The sequence below is a fragment of the Cyanistes caeruleus genome, chromosome 1, assembly GCF_971803275.1.
Source record: "Cyanistes caeruleus chromosome 1, bCyaCae1.hap1.1, whole genome shotgun sequence".
Taxonomy (NCBI): Eukaryota; Metazoa; Chordata; class Aves; order Passeriformes; family Paridae; genus Cyanistes; species Cyanistes caeruleus.
The window spans coordinates 23161637-23181868 of record NC_141701.1 but is presented as its reverse complement, the minus strand read 5'-3'; the positions used below and the strand labels follow the sequence as shown (position 1 = coordinate 23181868).

The window sequence follows — 20232 nt, the reverse complement described above, 5'->3', positions numbered from 1 at the left end:
AGGAGCTGAAGACAGGAATGGGAACATAGGAAAATTCGTTTGAAGAATATTGTATAAAAATAACTGTTGGGAGCTTATCAGTATGTGAACTTTAAATAAGAAAAACAGATGCATACTGGATAAATAAGAATTAGAGTAGGCACCTGTCTAATGCTACCTCTCAAAATGATCAAAATGAAACATGCTGTCTTACATCGCCTGTCCTTACAGACAACTGGCATAGGAAGGATGAAAGTCAATTATTTTCCCTGGAAAACATTTTCAGCTGTGGTGCAGTAACAGCTGGGCTGTTTGCTGCAAGCATCACTGCAACTGTGGGTAACTGTCTGTGTAAACTCAGCTGCTCTTCTGAAAGCAAAATGTAACTGCTGTAAAAAAAGCTTTAATATAGGAATTAAATAGGATAGTAAACTTGGGAAATGTAGGCTTCTTGCTTACCTTGCCTTGTCTCCAGGTGTTTATATCTAAGTACTTTGTGTACAACAAGTAGGAGTTGTTGGTAAACATGAATTAAGGGATGTGGGGTTATTGTTACCATCAGATCTGTTTCAGGGAATAACTGGGAAGTTGTCATAGTGGAGCAGAACCAAAATGTAAGTGTAGTCACATGTGGTGAAATCATCATCCTGAAAGGATCAGCACTTTATGAAGAAGTCAAAGATGCTTTTGAGTGAAGGAGCGTTAGTAACTTTATGTGAATTCTTTCATCAATTGCCTCTGCTTGCAAGCTGATGTATGTGATAAAATTGAAACCAAGTGTAAGTGATCCCCCAATACCAGTTCCATTTTAACTTGGAATTGCTTTTAATTAATCAAGAGACTGACATTTTCAACATCTGGATTTACTGAAGGATGCAGAGGCTCCATTTTTAACTCACGTTAGTAGCACCAGAGTCCCAAATGTTTGACAGTTGCTTTACTCATGCTGTGGATAAAGCCCTCTGAATTTTATGTAGTTATGACTGGGCAGTTGTGTGGGTTTGAAAACTAATGTTTATAGCTAAATCAAAGTAGAGTGTTCCAAGTGCTTTGTTTCTTCAAGCTTTTGTCTCCTCAATGGTTAGTCTTGTGACTAGAAACAGTTTAAGGCCACTTTCCCAAAGCTTGTGCTTGCAGAAGGTTATTTTGGAGGAAGAACCAAAGCCAGAGATGTCTTAATTCCCTGAGCTCTCTACTCATTTTGGTAGCACTGTATATAAATATCAATTTAAAATGTGTTAAAATAGTTTCTCTTTTTGTTGTGAACCAGGCATAACTTGTCCAGCAAAGCCAGGAGGAGTTTGTGGCTGTCACCCGCAATAGCAGAAAGATAGGAGGAGTAATGGAGGTATGAAAGTGGAGCTGTGGGCTCTCTGGGCTCAGTTGGGCTGAATTCCCTGTGTGCTTCGTGAACTTAGGTGCAGTCACTTACCTGAACCTGTGTGTTCTTGTCAGTGCTGATGAGCTGGTTTTCTGAAAGGCAGGTAAAAATTTCTTTGGAGTTTGGGAGATGGCACCTGTGTGTTCACTTTGCCTTAGAAATCTGAACTGTGCAGAAGTATTTAAGATCTAAAAGGAAACTCATGTCTGTTTTGTTTCCTCCCATACTTTCTTGGCATAATCTAATCTCTGAGTATTATTGTTAGATGCAGTATCAGAATCATGTCAGTGCAAAGTCACTGGGAGATATCTTAACATTTGCACACAGAGGGTTGATCACTTTCTGTCACTGTCCTCTCTATATAATTGGTGTGTTTACTCTATATTTTGGGGGAGGGGGTTGTTTATGATTTTTGGTGGTGGTTTGTTTTTTTTTTTGTGGTTGTTTTTTGTCTTTTTTCACTTTGATTGCCAGTTGATGTTTTGTAACATGACCATTTGCTTCAGTGCAGCAAGCTTTTGATCATCTGCTCTTACAGTATCAGAAGAAATGGGCTGAGTGGTTATGCTAATGTCTTTTTTGTGGCAACTGAAGCACTTAGAGGTGTCACTTCTGGGTCCCTCCTCTTCCAGTTGTTGGTTCATTTTGTCTGTAGTTGTAAGGCATGTTTCTCTCAGCATGTCTGTGCAATGAGTAGCACAGGAGACCCTGATGATAACAGGGATGTGTTGAATATTGCTTAGAAAAAAAGTTAATGCTGATATATGTCTGTTGTCCTAGCTAACTTTTATCCTGCAATAGCAAAACGGTTTGATATTTTTTTTCTTTTAAATGTCATTAAAGTAATTAGAAGTTAAATACAGAATCAGAACTGCCTTATGCATAGTAAGTGTAGTGCTTCATGATCAAATGTGTGCTGCACTGGGGAATAGCTTTGATGAAAAAGTGGTGCTGGAGCTTTCTTCCACATCAGAAAGAGGTCTGGTTTTGCTAATTTATTTCTCAAAATTGGACAAAACCCAGATTTCTCTCAAGCTCTTTAAGTAAAGTGTATTTATCTTGCTAGCAGTCTGTTATATTTAAGCTTTTTTTTTTTTCCACATTTCAGTGCATTCTGCAGTTGGATGGTCCAGTTGTACATTTCCACTGAACTGTAGCAACTTGTTTCTGATGTTGATATGTTGGTATACAGTGTGATATTTGAGTACCAGTATTATGCTTTAGTGATCGTGATGAAATTATAAATTACATACTTCATGATATAACTCATCAAAATAAATACTTTTCCCACTCTTAATAAAAGTAAAGAAATGTGTGCATCATAAAGATAATTTTTCTGTCAATTGTAATGAGAAATTCTTGATCCTGCTCTTTTTTGTATAGTTGCATTTACAAATTCATCCTTTGTTGCCTTGGAAAGGGAAGATTCAGTGGAAGCATCCTACAATAAGGAGGGGAAAGACTAAAGTAAAAGTTCTTAAGAAATCTATCAATATGATGACCAGACTTCTTAGCTTCACAAAACCACTTGATTGCTTTTTACTGTAGCAATATGAAGAACTTACCTTTTCTTGTGACTGTAGAGAAAGACTCTATGAAAAAAAGTGACAAATGAAAAAGATACTCAAAAAAGTTAGTTATTTTAATCAAGAAATTTTGTTTATTAAAATTCTTAAGTATCTTATATTCAGCATTGCTGAATGATTATTGGCTTAATTTGGAATTATGGTGCTACTTACAGTTTGTGCAACTGGGACTGTTAAAGGTTTGAAGTAAAGTAGTAAAATGGTTGGATACTTTTGAAAATGCTGGTATTGCCCTTTTTTTGTCTTTTTCTTTAAGGTGTTTAATGTTCATCACTTTTCTTTGAACCTACTGACTAAAGATGAAAAAATTTTGTTCCGTATGCAAAGCAAAAAATGCTTTGTAGATCTGTGGTTGTAGACACATATTATTCTTGTCATGTATGAAAATGCTAAGAATTTAACTTCTAAGTTTCTAATTCTGAGGTATATAATATTTATGTATTATATACATAATATATATGTAGCTGCAAATATGTGGTGCAATTTTTGTTAAAATATATTAGAAAAATATACTTGTTGTACATTACATAATTAGTAACTAAGATTGCTTAATTTGGTGGTTCATTTTGGAAAATGTCCTGACCCCTAGTAGTGTAATGTGTAGTTGCCTTTAAAACTGAGATTGAATTGTTGGAAGGAGAAACTCAAAATATTTAGATTTCCTTCTGCTGGAACACTGCTTAGAGGCACATCAAGAAGTACCTTCAAGTGCCAGGTGCGTGGCAGTGGGATTCCTTTTGGCATTCACAGGAGTGACAGACCAACCTTTAACAGTAACAGTCCTGTACTGACTGTTGCTAACAAACTTGGTTTGCTCCTGTTACAATGTCTGTCCATCAGTTTTAGCAGCTTTTGCTATCCAGGTGTGGATTGATCATTTGCTCATGGCTCATACCTTCTGTAGGGAGATAGGTTTCATCATTTGGCTGTATGCAATCTACTAGTCTTTCAATAAAAACTCAAAAAGAAAATATTTAACATCTGATTTCTGGGAACGATTTCAATTAATGTGGGATGTGATCTTGTTGAACATGTTTTCAAAAAGAAACTTAATTTAGAATTCTGGGTAAAAGAAGTTTAAGCACTGTTTAAGCATATGTACAGAAGAGGTTGTGAGAGAAGATTTCTGTGGTTATGTTGCTTCCTTAAAAGGGAGCAGTTTTCACCTGTAGGAAAGGCTGACACAAAAGCATGCAGTTCTGAAGAGTTTGTGTCTCAGTAACTCATGAATTTTGTGAAAACAATACAAGATACCTGTCTCACTTTTTATACTAGGGGAATAGTTGTGGATTTGAACAAAGTTGAGCATAAAAATACCAGGTTGTATAATTGTAGCCCTATTCTTGTATGTGTTGTATGTGTATGTGTTGATTTAATTGTTGAAAATCATTCCCTGCCCCTCCAGTTGTCTTTCAATACCATCAGCTGACTTTAGCTAGATACTTTGGCTTTTAGTGTAATATGAACAACATTGTATTTTGATGTTGTTGTTTCCTAACTGCCTTCCATTGATTAAGTATTTCTGTTCTCTTCAGTTCTGATCTAAAAAATCTCACTGAATTTCCTATCTTTTCCTCTGAAAAGATAATGTACTCCCTTTTGAGAATTGTATTTCCATGCTTATTAAGAAGAGTAATATCAGCTGCTGTATGGCTGAGGCCTTATTCAGTGCTTTTGGGTTTTTTGTTATTCTTAACTTTTGTCTGGAACACACCGCTTCTTAGAGGAGTAGCTGGCCGATCATTTCGTGGCTTTGCTGATACAGTATTCTGCACATGGATTGTGGTGTGATTCTTTAGGATTATTGCCATCCATTTTAGCAGCAGCTATAGAATAAGAATTTATCAAGGTAGCCTGTTATTATTCTGAGGCTTGGAGGTGAGGGAAGAGGGAAGAATGGCTCTTTTTGCTGCTTCCTTTATATGTTAAGCTGCAGTACTTCCCCCATACTGACTATAAATAGGGTATGAACTTCTGCCAAATGAGGAGTTATGGCTGCAGTGTCTCTTGGAATGTTTGGACTTTCTTAGTCTTAATCTGTAGTGTTCATAAAACTTTTCACTTCCTATTCTGTCTACATAAATCAGTATCACACTAGAGCCTGTATGGTCATAGGTTGCACTTATATTTTCAAGGATTTCACTTTCTATCTTCAATTGTAGAAGATCAAAATAGTTATTCTGAAACTGGTAAAACAGCTCAGGTGTTTCCTTTGGTGTTTTAGACTTTTTGGTCCAGCTAATAAGATTATCCAAAGTCATATCCATGTTCTGTTGTACTCTTCTTTACCTTAGTTTTACATGTCAAAAGGTTAATTTTAATGTAAATAATTAATTTGTAATGTAAATAATAACTTCAATTGTGTGTGTTCCCAAACCCAAGATTTTCCAACTGATTAAATGTTCTCCAAGATGAGGAATTATGATAATTCTGAAAAAGCAGTCTTTGAGGAATGTCTGCTTTTCTGCTTCACTCTGTAAGATCATAAAGCTTATATTTCCCCCACTGTCCCATCCATTCCTTCTCCTTATCTTTAAAAGTGATGGAATAACTCTGTGACTTTATTTTTAGGCAGAAATCTCCTCCTCATTTTGCAAGTTCACCTAGCCTTCCAGTCATCCTACTCCACAGCTGTCACAACAAACTTTTTTCCAGTGCTATTAAATGTATTAGACATCACTCTGCAGCATGTTAGTTTGTTACCCTGGGGCTTTTCAGTCTGTTCTCATGTCATCAGGACCACTGTGTGATTTCAAGATTTCCTACATTCCCTGAAGGAAAATCAAATGGTGGTTAAGAAACTGATAGATACTCTATAGATATGGCAGATCTCTAGCAATTAAGTGGTTAATAGCCTCAGTTTTTTGTTTTCATTCCTCATTTCCCATAACCATGACTCCTGTGAACTCACTGTATTCTTTTGTCTATGTTTTCAACTGGGATTTTGGGAGAACTTTGCCACACTGGAGACGAAGCAGTGCTACAGCTTTATCCTATTTTTATGCCCTCTGCTCCCCTTTCTGTTATTTGATTGTTGTAGACAGTAATCAGTCAGACAGTAGTCAGTCTCTCATCTGAGAGATTCTTTTGTCCTCTTTCTCTTATTCTTTTCTGTCTGTAACGTTTAAGTAATTTATATTGTAATGATTTTAATGCTGGAAATGCCAGTTAGCCTGGTTAAATATTGGGTGTGCTCTTCTTTTATATATGGGCACTGTTAAAATATGAAGATCCCAATGAGCTTGTCCTTTAGTATCAAAGATGGCAATTAGGTACAAAAAAATTGGCCAGACAATAGGTAGAAGCATCCTTGAAGAACTACTAATAAATGTATCTTCTGGCACCCTCTGCCCTACTTGCATACCTACCACAGTATTGTGCTGTACATTTCATTCTCTTTCATACTAATTTGAGCTGGAAAAGACTTATTTTCTGCCTTTAGTTTCTCCTTTTCTTCTACATACCTAGAACCTTCCTCCCTTGATTTTTTAAAAGCCTTTCAGGTTGTGTCTCTGGTCTCCTTTCATATTCTGAGTCATGCATCTAGTTTGAAAGACATCTTTTGAGCTCTAAAAAGTGTCTTTTTGAGCAGGGTCAGCTGCTGCAGGCTGTCCAGGCCCATGCCTAGACAGGTTTGGAATATGTCCCTGTATGTTGCAAATACTTCACAACCTCTCTGGGCAACGTCTTTCAGTGTTTGACTACCCTCAACAAAAAAAAAAAAGAAAAAAAAGCATTCTTGTATTAAAAAAAAAACATTCTTGTATTCAGATGGAATTGCATATATATCAGTTTGTTTCCATTGAGTCTTGTTCTGTTGGTGGGCACCACTGGAAAGAGCCTGGCACTGCCATCTTTGTTCCCTCCCATCAGGTATTTCCATCCACTGATGAATCCTTCCCTTTCCTTCTGGAGAAGAAAATAATCTTTTCTTCTCCAAACTGAACAGTTAAAGCTCTCTCTGCCTCTCCTAATAGGGATACTGGATACTCCATTCCCTTAATCATCCTTGTGGCCCTTTGTTGCACAGCATGTCCACATCTTTCTCATACTGGGAAGCCCAGGAGTGAAGAAATAATCCAGGTCTGTCTTCTCTGATGCTGACTAGAGGGGAGAGATCACATCCCTCCTGCTGACAACACTCCTGATGTGCAGCCCATCAGGCTGTTGGTCTTTGGCAGCATGAAGCTTTGCTGACTCATTCTTTGCCAACTCCTTTCCAGCTGGATATCCCCAGCCTGTCTTAGTGCATGGGGGGTTAGTCTTCCCCAGATGCAGGACTTGCTGAACTTCTTAAGGTTCCTGCCTGCCTGCCTTCTCACACAGCCATCGAGTACACAGCCACTCTTCCCAATCTTCCCATCATCTGAGGCCACATTCTGTCCAAGCATCCAGATTATTAATGGAGATTTATAAGAATTCTGGAGCAGGCATGGACTTTTAGGGATCACCACTAGCTACCATCTGTCAACTAGATGTCACTCAGAATCCTCTGGGCTTGGTTGTTCAGTTGATTTTCATTCCACCTCACTGTCTGCTCATCAGACTTCATCAGCTTCCCTGGGACCTTTATGGAGACTGTCAACTGCCTTACCAATGTAAAGGGGAAACAAATCCACTTCTCCTTTCCTCATGTACCAAGCCAGCAATTTTTCCTAGAAGGGCAACATGTTGATTATGCAGTTTCTCCTTTGTAAATCCATGCTGACTATTCTGAGTCACCTTCTTGTCCTTCATATGTGTGGAAGTAATTTTCGTGATTTTTCTCCTGTCTGCTTGCCAGAGCTTGATGTGAGGCTAACTGGTCTGTAGTTCCCTACTTCTTATTTCTTGCCCTTCTCAAAGACAGGAGTGACATGACAAGAATGTCCTCACAATGACATCAGCTCTCAATATTTGTAGGTGCAACCCATGATTCCCCATGGATTTATATGTGTACAGTTTAAGTGCTACCTAACTTGGTCTTCCTCACTCCAGACTTTCCCCTTTAAATGTTCTGCTAGGATTTTGCAGGGAAAAACCTTTCTTTCTGTGAACTATATTCAGAGCATTCCCTTCCTTTTGTAGGGATCCAGGTACTCCTGTGGCTGGATGCCCTCTTTCTACTTCATGAACAGTAAAACACATGGAACAACTTTGACTCTCCTGTTACTTTTTATTAATTTGGCTGGCACTGTAAGGTTGATTTGCTGAGTCTTCACTAGTTAGATGTGGAAAAATAAGTAATCTCCTTTGCTAGAGGATTCACTGAGGTGATAAAGTTGCAGAGACTGGGAAAACAGATGTGTGATTCTTTCCCTGGACTAGTGGGGAGTGATTCCTGTATTGCAGTCTGAGTATGATGTTATTTTACCCAGCGGGGAAGTATTTCAGATAGCTGCTTTTGGACAGATTATGCTGGAGTATTCAAGGAAAGCACAATAAATTACATTCCTTTTTTTGTGTTCTTGACCAGGGTTTGAATTCAGTTATATTCCTCTTACAATGTATTGGCAGGCAGTGAAATGCTGTGCAATGCAGAAATATGTTACATCCACAGAAGTTGTGGAAACATGTCTGTTCTCAGTGTTCAGTGGGAAATTCCTGGAAGAAGTATATCTCTTAAATGCAGGTCCTCTGGGGCAGCCTTTGGAGTGAGTATGCTGCTGGTTTTGAATAACGATAGGAGAACAAAGAAAGCTTTTCTTAGTTAAGGGAAATGTGATAACTACCGTTACATATGTCCATTGAAAAAAGTGCATGAAGTTGGTAGCTGGGGGATCTTTGAGGTGGCCAATGCTATTTAAATAATCTCTCTGTGCCTTCTGTGTAACAGCCAAGTGTATTTGCTTTTTTCTGGTAGATTTTGCAAACCCTTAAACAAACAAACCCCCAAATGTTGTTTTTGAAACTAAATCTACAAAATTGTCTTATTCCATTCAGCATTTTTCCATTATCTTGCTGATTTCTTTGTGTGTGATGAACTTGGCAAAAATCAGGGAACAAGCATGGTCATCCTGAGAAAACGACTGATGTCTCTAGAAGAGGATGTCTAAGAGCATGTAATTAACTGGTTAAGGGAAAGTACATGGAGAAAGTGCAGAGCATAGCAATAAAAATACACCAATACCCTCTGTGTAGTATAACCACAAATAAACAGTAACTCAGACTATAAAAGGCATTTTGTGGTTCTCAGACAGTGTCCTGAGATAACCTGAGTCTTCTGCTCGTGGTTGTCTAAGACCTTTGCCCTGCTGGTCTCAGAGAAATCTCTGTTACAGATTTATCATTCACAGATTAAATTAATGATGTGATTTTTTTTTTTTTGTTTAGCAAAAAGGTTGCTTCACTGTGAAGAACTTATTACTGCCTTGATCTCAAGTTTAGGGGATATTTGAATAGTTAAGGCAAATACCTTAGTATTACTCTATTGTTAAAGCAATTGTTTAAATTGCTATTTGTGAAAAGACCCATAAAGGCCTATGGAAGGCTGGCTTTGTGTTGGTTATCATATGAGCTAGGCTTGGTGACTCCAAAATGATTGTGTTTTTTGTGGGTATTGGGGTGGTTTTGTTTATTTGTCTGAATTCTGGTGGTTTACAGATCCTAGAAATGGGGTTAGTACTTTGACTCTTTCTGTGTCTCATTTCTGCCTTGCACAGCCTGTGTTTCATGTGGCATCTTATGGGTGCATGCCTAGTGGATTATCTCCCTTTTTGGGAGCTGATCAGAAGCTCTCATAAATGTTGTGGGTTGCCTCTTCTGTTTCTTCTGACAAATCTATGCTCCTAAGTGCCTGCACAGTAACATTTACAACATGGGGAATAAATCAAGACAGAGGTCTGTGTGTAGTTGCAGGGCTGTGATCTTGTTGGGATCATAGACATGTGGAAGGATAGCTCACATGACTGAAATGTTGCAGTGGATGGATAGATGCCCTTTAGGAAGGACAGACTGGAAAGAGGAGGTGATGGAGTTGCCCTTTATGTGAGAGGACAGCTGTAGTGCTTGGAATTCTGCCTGGGGATGGGTGATGAACCAACAGAAAGCCTCTGGATAAGGATTATTAAAGAGCAGACTGGTATGGGTGACTAAAGCAGCTGTGTGTTATCAGCCACCTGATCAGGAAGAACAAGTAGATGTGGCCTTAAGAGCTGGAAGTAGCTTCTCATTCACAGGCTCTGTTGCTTCAACTATCCCAATATCTGCTGGAGGGTCACCACAGCAGGCTATAAGCAATCCAGGAGGATTGCTGTGCCTGACACAGGTTATGGAGAAGCCATCAAGGAGAGGGGCTGTGATGGACATCACACAAGCAAAGAAGGGCTGTGAAGGTCAAAGGCAGCCTTGGCTGCAGTGTCCATGAGGTAATGGAATTCAGGATCCTAGGAGCAGGTCAAAAAGCAGGATCACAGCGCTGGACTTCAGGAGAGAAGACTTTGACCTCTTCAAAGACTTGTTTGATATAAGTCCTGAGGAATAAAGCCCTGGAAGAAGGAAGAGGATCCAAAGAAAGCTTGTTAATATTCTGGCATGGTTTAACCCCAGATGCTAACTAAGTACCATGCAGACACACACTCACTTCTTGCTCCCAGCCCTCAGTGACATAAGGAGGAGATACAGAAAAAGAGGTGGTTGTGGTTTGATGCTGGCCCAACGCCAGGCACCCATGAGACTCCCTCACTCACCCTCCCCTGCTACAGCTGGGCAGAGGAAGGGAAAAAAAATTAATGAATGCTTCATGAGTGAGATAAGAACCGGGAGAAATATTTCAAGGGCAAAACAGGCTCAACTTAAATTGCAAAGTGAATTTTGTTACTAACAGAATCACAGGAGGATAATGAGATATAAAATAAACCTTTGAAACACTCTTTTCCCCCCAACCCCTCCCTCCTTCCCGCCAACAGTGCAGGAAGACAAGGTGTGGGGGTTTTGGTCAGTTCATCACTGAGATTTTCTTCCACTGTTCTGGGAGAGGCTTCTTCCCCTGTGAGGCTGTGGGGTCCCTCCCATGGGAGACAGTTCTATGTGAACTTCTCCAGCGTGGGTCCATTCCCACAAGCAGCAGCCATATCTCAGCTGCTGCAATGTGAATTCCTCTCATGGGCAGACAGTCCTCCCAAAACTGCTGCAGTGTGGGTCACTTTTCCACAGGATGCAGTCCTCCAAGGACAGGCTGTTCCAGCCTGGAAGCAGGGCTCTCTCTCTCTCCACTGGGTCTTCCACTGGATCACAGCCTCCTCTAGGCATCCACCTGCTCCAGCATGGGCTGTGGGTGGATCTCTGCATCCCCCATGGATCCCCATGGGCTGTGGGTGGATCTCTGCATCCCCCATGGATCCCCGTGGGCTGTGGGTGGATCTCTGCATCCCCCACGGATCCCCATGGGCTGTGGGTGGATCTCTGCATCCCCCATGGATCTCTGCATCCTCCATGGATCCCCATGGGCTGTGGGTGGATCTCTGCATCCTCCATGGATCCCCATGGGCTGTGGCTGGATCTCTGCATCCCCTGTAGATCCCCACGGGCTGTGGGTGGATCTCTGCATCCCCCATGGATCCCCGTGGGCTGCAGGGCACAGCAGCCTCACCATGGTCTCACCACAGCCTGCAGAGGAATCTCAGCTCTAGCACATAGAGCACTTCCTCCCCCTTCTTCTCCACTGACCTTCGTGTTTCCATGTTGTTTTCCTTACGTGTCCTCACCTCCTCTTCTCTGATAAGGAACAAAAAATCTATGACCTTGTTTTGATTTTCTTCTTAAGTATGTCATCACAGAGGTGTTACCAACCCATGTCATGTGCCCAGTTTTGGTCAGCAGCATGTCCATCTTTAGAGCCATCAGCTCTGCCAGACATGGTGGGAAGCTTCCAGCAGCTTCCCACAGGATACATCTTTGTGGCACCCCTGCTACCAAAAACCAGGCCATGCCAAACCAATACAGGTACAAAAACTCGTGGATTCAGATAAGAACAGTTTAGTAGATGAAAAGAAGTAAAGTATTATAATAATAACGATGATAGTAATAAACAAATAAAACCCAAAAAGAATAAGTGATGCACAATGCAATTGCTCACCACCTGCTGATCAATACCCAGCCTTTCCCTGAGAAGTGATCAGTCAACTCCCCCGGTTTGTGTACTCAGCTTGGTATGGAATATTCCTTTGGCCAATGTAGGACAGTTGTCCTGGCTGTGCTCCCTCCCAGCTTCTTCTGCCGCTCCTCATTCACAGAGCATGAGACACTGGAAAGTCCTTGATTTAGGGTAAGCACTACTTAGCAACAACCAAAACATCAGTATGTTATCAATGTTCTCATGCTGAATCCAAAACACAGCAGTATATCACTTACTAAGCAAAGAATGATCTCTATCCTAGCCAAAAACAGGACACTGGAGGCATTGGATCTAAATCTTACATATTTTTAGTACAATAGAAATTACTTTCCTTATTATGAAGGTGGAGATCAGGAAGAACTTTTATTAATGAATGGTTTAAGAAAAGTTACTGTCTGGATGTTTTGTGTAAAGACATTTGATTTGGCATTTCTGAAAAGTCCTGCTCCTAACAGAAAGGAAATGCAAAACTCCTCCTGCATGGGAGCAGCCCTGAGTTTTGATTCATTGAAGAATGTGTTTATTTAAAGAGTTGCAGCATTCCAAGGATATTTCTAAAGACCACAACAAAGATTGTGTCCAGTGGTCTAAGTATCTTTTTTGTTTGCCTTCAATAACTCTGTCTTCAAGTTGAGTTTACTTTTCTGGCTAGTTCTGATCAAAGTGTTTTCATGATAAACTATTTTTTTTTCATTTAATTTCTGCCCGCCAATCCAAATAACAAAAAGTATTGCTGATAGGTGTATGATTTTTTTTAACTTCCTTTTTCTTTTTGCTTCTCCAACAGGCCATCTGTGGAAAAGAAAAAGAGGAAAAAAATGAAGTACTTATTTTTAATATTTCTCATGAATTTATTACACCAGTATGCTGGGAAATCTTTGAGAAGAGATGGAAGTTCCCTGAAGTCATTTGAAGACATTAAAAATGAGATAGCTGGCTATACTAATATTGCTAAGGCTATTATTGATCTTGCTGTTCATGGAAAGGCTCAGAACAGATCCTATGAAAGATTAGCAGTTTTTGCTGACACCATAGGACCAAGACTCAGTGGTTCAAAAAACTTAGAGGCAGCCATCAAATATATGTTCAGTGCCCTGCAGGAAGACAGGCTGGAAAATGTGCATCTGGAGCCTGTGAAAGTACCACACTGGGAAAGAGGAGAAGAGTTTGCAGTGATGTTGGAACCAAGGAATCACAGCATTGCTATTTTGGGACTTGGGAACAGTATTGCAACTCCTCCAGAAGGTAACTCTTCCTTTTGGAATTACATATGACTTTCTTTTTAACACAAACTGTATTGTGCCCCTAATAATTTCTCTCAGTGGTCATAATGTGATTTTCTTCTTGCTGTAATAGTTCTGCAAAACAAGGTGCTATTTTCCTGGGACTTTTCTATATGGCATGGTTCTGACTGGTGCAGTTTATATTAATACATTTTGGTTGAGCAGACTTGTAAAATTAGTTGATTCCTGAACTTTCCATTAAATTTATACCCTTTGTTTTTTTGAACACTGCTAAACCTCATTTACAAAGATTCTGGTCCTCCATTGTGGCTGGTAAGAAAGAAGTTCTCCATGGAGTGTCAAGTTGACACATGATTTCTCCTTCTCTTCATGTGCACTGTCTTGCCAGGCTCGGCCCTTCACTCCAGTAAAAAACTAGACAGCAGGAAAAGGAGCTGAGCTTGGAGAGTTCAAGCCCCTCACTAAACACAGCAGTCGGTATCGGTGTGTCCTTCCCTTCCCTGTCTCGTGCTCACCTTGGAACTTACTGTTCACGTTGTTCACATGCTCGCTTTGTCACTTAGCTGTCACTGAACTCTGGGTTGCCTTTTAGATGATCATGTGTGATGTGTTACTCAGGAGCAACCATTAGCTGCGCTTAACAAGATTTTCTGGTCTTTTAAACCCCAAAATATTAGATTGCCTACAAACAAAATTATTTATAAGATTCTCTATTTGTACGTATTGTTGTGAGGCTTTCAGAATTGGTATTTAAATGCCTGATGAGAATCTTCTTCTGTGACTACTCTCCATAAAAAGCAGTGTACTTATTTCTAGACCACTTCAAAAGCATTTGTATTCCTTTTTGAGAAAATAATTTAGTTTAGGAAATAAAAGGTAACATAATACTCATAATTTTTTTATGAATTGTAAATTTTTGTGATAGTGAGCTTTCTGTTTGAAATGAAACAACATATAAAACTATTTTGTTTGTAAAAATTATATAGCCCTTCAAAATGCAACAAATAAAACTGGGTAATTTAAGATATGTTTGGAATAAATCATACTTGGTTTGCAAAATTGCTGCTGTGAATTTTATCTGAGATAGTTCTGTCATACTGAGGCAAACACATGCCTAAAATGCAAAGCAACTGGAACCATTACTATCTGTTTGTCCTGTGATATGTGCAGGGTTTATTGCTTTGATAGGAGAAAATTTACAGCAAATCTTAACCTACAACTTATTTTGTATCCTTTCCAGTTCTATTCCAATCTTCCTAAAATGTAAGCTAAAATTAAAAGGTCTTTTTTGGTGTTTAGCAAGTGTTGCTGAACCTGAAAAGAGATCCTGCAATTTAATTTTGGCAAATGTCTTCACATCCTGGAAAGTCTGTTTTTCACTTCCTTTCCTTAGTTCTGTAGTTATTTGCATTTGCCCAGTTTTACTCCTGGGTGTTCTTTTTTTATTATTATTTTTGTTTTGTTCTGTTTTGGTTTGTTTTTTTGTTTTTGTGATATACTGAATTTGCATATTAAAAATACCCACAGAGGCTAATTATGTCCTTCTTTTCCATCTGTAAAGATCCTCTATCTTGAAAGATATGTTTGTATTATCCAGTGCTGATTTATACTGAGGAATGTTCAAAACCCCTACATTGTTCTTCTCACAATTTCACTTTCCTCCAAGATCTGCCATGTTTCTGAAGAGGTATATGTGTTGATGCTGGAAGATTTTATGGCAATAAGATCTCTCACAAAAGAGTGGGCCATTTCTCACACTTTGTGGAATAATTTTGATGAAATTACCTTCTGACTCTCCAACCATTTGTGCCTGTTCTGATGTCTGCTGGTCTCATCTTGCTCTGTGCAAACTGTGACAGGTTTTTGTGCTTGGGAAGGTTGTGTGGGGTAGCTGGCCCCTGGTGAGCACTTGGCTCTCATTCTTCCGATCACTGAACCATCCTCCTGGCTGACGGAAATGTCTGGTAAGAGCTGCTCGTCACCAGCCTCTGCGGGCAAGAGAATCGGAAGGCGTGCTGTTGAGAAAAGTGCCTGTCCTAAAACTCTCACTCATAGCAAGCATGGAATAAAAAATGTGTCGTTAGACTGCTAAAACCACTGCCTTATCACTTCTGAGGATTGTCACAGTGCCTTATTCCTAAGAAAAAGGGATAGAAGGCTGCCCTAAGTAGCATCAGAAGTAGTTGAACAATTTCCCTCAGTGAGGGATTATCAGCAGTTCTGATATATCTTGTTTTAGCCATGAAGCTATGGGAGTATGAGTCTTCCTGTAATCAAAATAATGCAACTCAGTAAGAGATGCCTGATGCCAATTATCCTGTCGTTACAGTACTGTTGTTACATGGGCTCAAACTAGGGAGATCTGCTGCTGCTGTGCTGAGCTTTGGCAGAGGGATGTTTTTAAAGGCTAAAGACTGTCCCTCAGATGTTGGCTCAATGATGATTCTTTGGTTCCTTCACAGCTGCTTCTAATGTGGACTGTGCAGATGATCCCTAAAGTTGTTTGCTGTTAGCAAACAGTTACTTGATAGCTTGATAGTTACTGCATGTTTTAAGTCAGTGTTCCTATCAGGATATATTTCAGACCCCTCCATTTACAAACCAGTGTCTTGGTACAGCCCAGCTTAGATCCCTTCTTTGACACTACTGATGCATGCTTAAAGACAGAGGACTAATATTGGACTTCAAACACAGCACAGGTTGGACTTCTTGTCTTTTAAGATCTAGGAATGGGGTTAAGATAAGAGGGGCTGACTCCACTATGCCAGCAGGAGGTACAGGAGACGATTCTTTTTCATCTTCCCAATTATGTCCTGTATGCCTCCCTTCTCATGATTTGGCCCCAGGCTTGTGACCCAAGAAGCTAAGAAAATAGGACACCTTGGCAGAAACTTAAAACTTGGTGCTGGACTTGGTGGCCTTTGATTCCCTCAGAGCTCCTTCTGAAGCTCAGCACCCCAAGCAAGTACTCAGGAGGGCTCTTCATTAACATGGCAATAGCCTAACAGCAATTAGAAACCTGGCTTTGAATGTTGGAAATTCAGGGCTTATTTTCCCTTCTGTCCATGGAAATTCAAACCAATGTTTCCTAAGAGTGACCCAATGGGTAGAGCACATGCTGAGGTTGGTTACTTTCCATTTCAGCATACACCATGCAAGTGTGGAAAAAATCCGCAATCCTTCAGGGCAGGAACAGGAAGCCCTAAATAGTAGCAGTATTTTTAGCTATGAAGTCCAAGCCAGTCCATTGACTCCAGGATACCAAGAGTGTCTCTTTCTGCAGGTCTTCTAACTCATGCCTATGGCATTGAAACCCTATTGGGATGTGCACAGAGCTTTCCTCCTTCATTTGATTTTATGAGATTTGCCTGCTTTGGCTCAGATACAGAACAGTTGGATTATGTGCAGGAGGCATTTCAGTACCTTGTGATTTTGTGGATAAAATCCTACTTTCTTCTTCATGTCTGGGAAATATGCCAAGATGTCAAGTTCCCATATTCCATCTGATTTACACAGCAAAAAAGGAGGGTACAGAAAAGGTTAGATTTTCCTATAGAAGAGGAAAAAACCCCCGACATTCTCCCTCTCCAAGTGTATTCCAAGATAAGAAGGTGTTGGGTCAAAGAGAAAGTTTTCACTTTGTTTGATCTCCTTACAAGGAGGGAGTAACTTCACTGCCCACTTTAGTGGCAGGGAGAGAAGAAACATGAAACAGAGTGACCTGGATTTCCAGAAATCAGCAGGGACTGAAAACAGTCATCACCTTGAAGAAATGGACTCCTAGGTAACAAACAGGATTGAATGTTAGAAAGTGCTCACTTTTGGGAGCTGCAAAACTGGAGATTTACCATATTTAGTCAATGTCCTTGTCTCATTTTCGGTGTTTCAACATTGGCAAAACATAGATATATATATATATAGAGAGAGAGAGAGGAGAGAGACTGTGTTGATTTCGGGTGGTACTGATTATATCCCCCAAATTCTGAGGAAAATAGATATAATTGTTGCTTTGAGAATCCCATAATTGAAGGAAAGTAGTAGTTTAGCAGATGTTTGACCATAAAGTATCAAAGAATTCATTTTTTTGCATGTGTTTTAAAGTGCACTTTTTTTACCCTGATGGGTGACCATGCCCTTTAATTTTAAAGAAATACTGACAAGCAGAACAAACTTTAGAGCAGCCTGCCCTGAAATGTCTCCTCAAAAAAAAATTACTGTTTTTATGTACTGTTGGTTGCATCAAAACTGAAACAATATAAATATGAAGATGATGCATTGGCAGACTTTTTCCTAGTTTTTGTGTTCAAGTCATGGGGGATTTTTTTGTTTAACTGTCAGCATTTGGTCCAGCTGTGCCCTTACAGAAGGTTATAGGAGCTTTGCAGTTAAAAAATATGAAAGTAGTTCCAGCCTGTTATGTATAAAATGGGGATAAATGCATGTTGTCTTGAAGCTGTTGGTGTGGGCTGTTATTGTAGGTCCACCATTTTATTAAACCAGGGATGTTGCTAAAAGAAGTAGTCTGGCTCCAGTCCTGGCTGATGCATTTTGTCCCCAGTGCTGACCTTCCTCTTTTTTATCTCAGTGGTGAAGTAGATTAGGAAATTCAGCTAGATAAACAAAAGGCCAACAGAAAAGTTATTTTTAATGTGTATCAGAAGATTCACCCTTAAGTTGATAGCATCTTGTATGACCACTGATCTCCTGGAAGAAAAATGATGCTTCTGGAGGGACTTGGGTACCCCTTTGATGAGGGGTTCAGTGCTGAGAACAGGAGCTGGAGAGAGTCATAGACATGAGAGGATAATGCATGGCAAAGCCCTCCTGTCTTCACTGGATTCCTCTTTTTTTCATGTGTGATCAACTATGGATCGACATCTTGAGACCATGAGCCTCAGTACTGAATGCCTGGATTGTTTATTACTTAGAGCAGCACTGCTTGTGGTATGGTAATTATGCTACTCTTTTTCTTGGAATGTAAAAGGTGACATCCTCATGTGAAGGACATGAGGCACTATGGTGTTCAGTGGCCCAGCATCTGGGCTAAAAGCTAGTGCAGCAGCATTTCAAAGATTTAGAGGGTAGAAGTAGGTGCATGGCTTTGAGGTGGATATGCTATCTGGGGAGAACGTGGGTTCCAGTTGCTACTTTAAATTTAACCAATGTTCCAGTGAACTGGATTGCCACTGGCCAAAAATTGAATTTCCTGGTCTTCTCCTTTTGCAGTCTCACTGACTTGAGGGTGGTTACCTCAAGGATGTTAAGGCCAGGCTGAAGCTATTGAAGGCAGGGTTTGAATATGATTTTCTGCACGTGTGGGGTATGCAGATACAGCTGGATAGCAACATTACCTTCATCCCAGTGGATAGCTGGTGGTGACTGGCACCTTTGACTTAGTAAGGAGGGAATGTCCTCAAACATTTCCTGCCTTGAGCACCTGTGTTCTCAGAAACTGATTTTCGTGGATCTTGGTTTTGGATGTCTGATTCTCCCTATACATTGCATAGCAGGCCTGTGCTCCGTCCATGGCTGCTCCTGGGGAAACCTAACCTGTTGCCCCACTCTTTTGGCACCCAAGGCTTTGTGCTGGGGCTTGGGAACAACCCATTTTCTCCTAGGATTTGTGCTGCACAGGAAGCTATATGTCACTGAAACCAAACTGTTCTAAAGAGATCCAGTAATTGCTGGAAATTTTAAGTCATATTTATCAAAAACATAACAATTATATATTGTTTATTTTTCTCTGTGTTCTTAAGGAATGGTACAATGCGTTTAGTGTCTGTGCATTGCATCAGAGCTGAATAGCCTCATATCCTTTTTTATAACTGTCCTATGTAATTTTATTTTCATGAAGTAATTCTCTTTGCTGTTCCACAGAGTAGGAAGGTCACATTTTCTAGAAGTATTTCTAGAACTATTGTTCAGATTTTACAAAATCCTTCTTCCTGTTAAAACCCTCTTCTTCATTTCACAGTTCCCCTAAAATATTTAGTATTTTCTTCATTTTATAATTTTTATATTAGTACACATTTATATGTGTTGACAGAGCAAATGTGTTTCTAGGTGTTAGAATATTTCAAATTTTCAGTACATACTAATAATTTTTGAGTGAGAAAAAAAAAAGTGATGATATTAATCTTTCATTTGCTTCAAGCTGACATGAAGCCTTAATTGGATGAAGTCATTAGAGACAAAGAATTTGGGCTTGTTTTTCTAAAAATCTGGTTGGAGCATTGCAGGAAAGATGAACTAATTCCTGTAGAGTTTTAGAAAACAACGTGTTTTTAAGAGACCTATTATAGAAGTTGAGAGGGAAAATGTTTTCTGAGCTGATTTTAGAGGATGTTGACCTTAAAAAAGGATTTAATTCCAGGTCTCTAATCTTACTTAGTGTTGAAGAATATATTTACATTTTCCCTCCACTCCCAAGGCCTTCTTTCCTTTGACCTGTCCCAACAAATACCTTATCTCCAGACATATATATCTACCTTTGTATTGTATGACTCATGCAAAAAAATTCTAGGTTCTCTGTAACTCTGTGAAAGAAGCTACCTTGCAAATGGGCACAAGACAGTGTTTGTGGGCTGTATGTGAAAGAAGCCAGGGGCATGGTACTTTTTATCTGGAGAGATGATCAAGTCTGAAACACAATGGGAATAACCAGACTAAGGTAAGAAAAGCGTGGGGCTACTGCTTACATGTGTTTAGGGTCAGCATAGAATACAGTATACCTTGATGAAGCAGCTCTGGGCTAAATTAGCTTTGTGGGGAGAGCTGAAGTAGCAACAGAGAAGTCTGGGATGTTGCAGGAGGTGAGGCAAGAGGGTGGCCTGATGTGGCTGCTGTGTGAGGCAGGGCTGCCATCACCACGTGGGTTTCCAGCACTGTAATTGTGGTGTGGTGTTGTCCCTGCTCTACCATGAAGAACTGTCTTGTTTTCCTGTCCTG

General features: G+C 39.9%; 1 protein-coding gene across 5 annotated transcripts in view; it reads left to right on the top strand.

Moving 5' to 3' along the window:
- Positions 1-20232, top strand: part of CPQ (carboxypeptidase Q) — a 147017-nt gene that overhangs the window by 6569 nt on the left and 120216 nt on the right. For 3 of the 5 annotated variants that reach the window (XM_023920743.2, XM_086882000.1, XM_086882005.1), the window contains exon 2: positions 12828-13285. In XM_023920743.2, the coding sequence (XP_023776511.2) occupies positions 12859-13285 (427 nt within the window). In that variant the 5' untranslated portion in view covers positions 12828-12858. Of the gene's footprint in view, positions 1-1249; positions 1328-12281; positions 12670-12827; positions 13286-20232 lie in introns of those variants that run through there. The other 2 variants (XM_086881997.1, XM_086881989.1) reach the window with 2 other exon arrangements.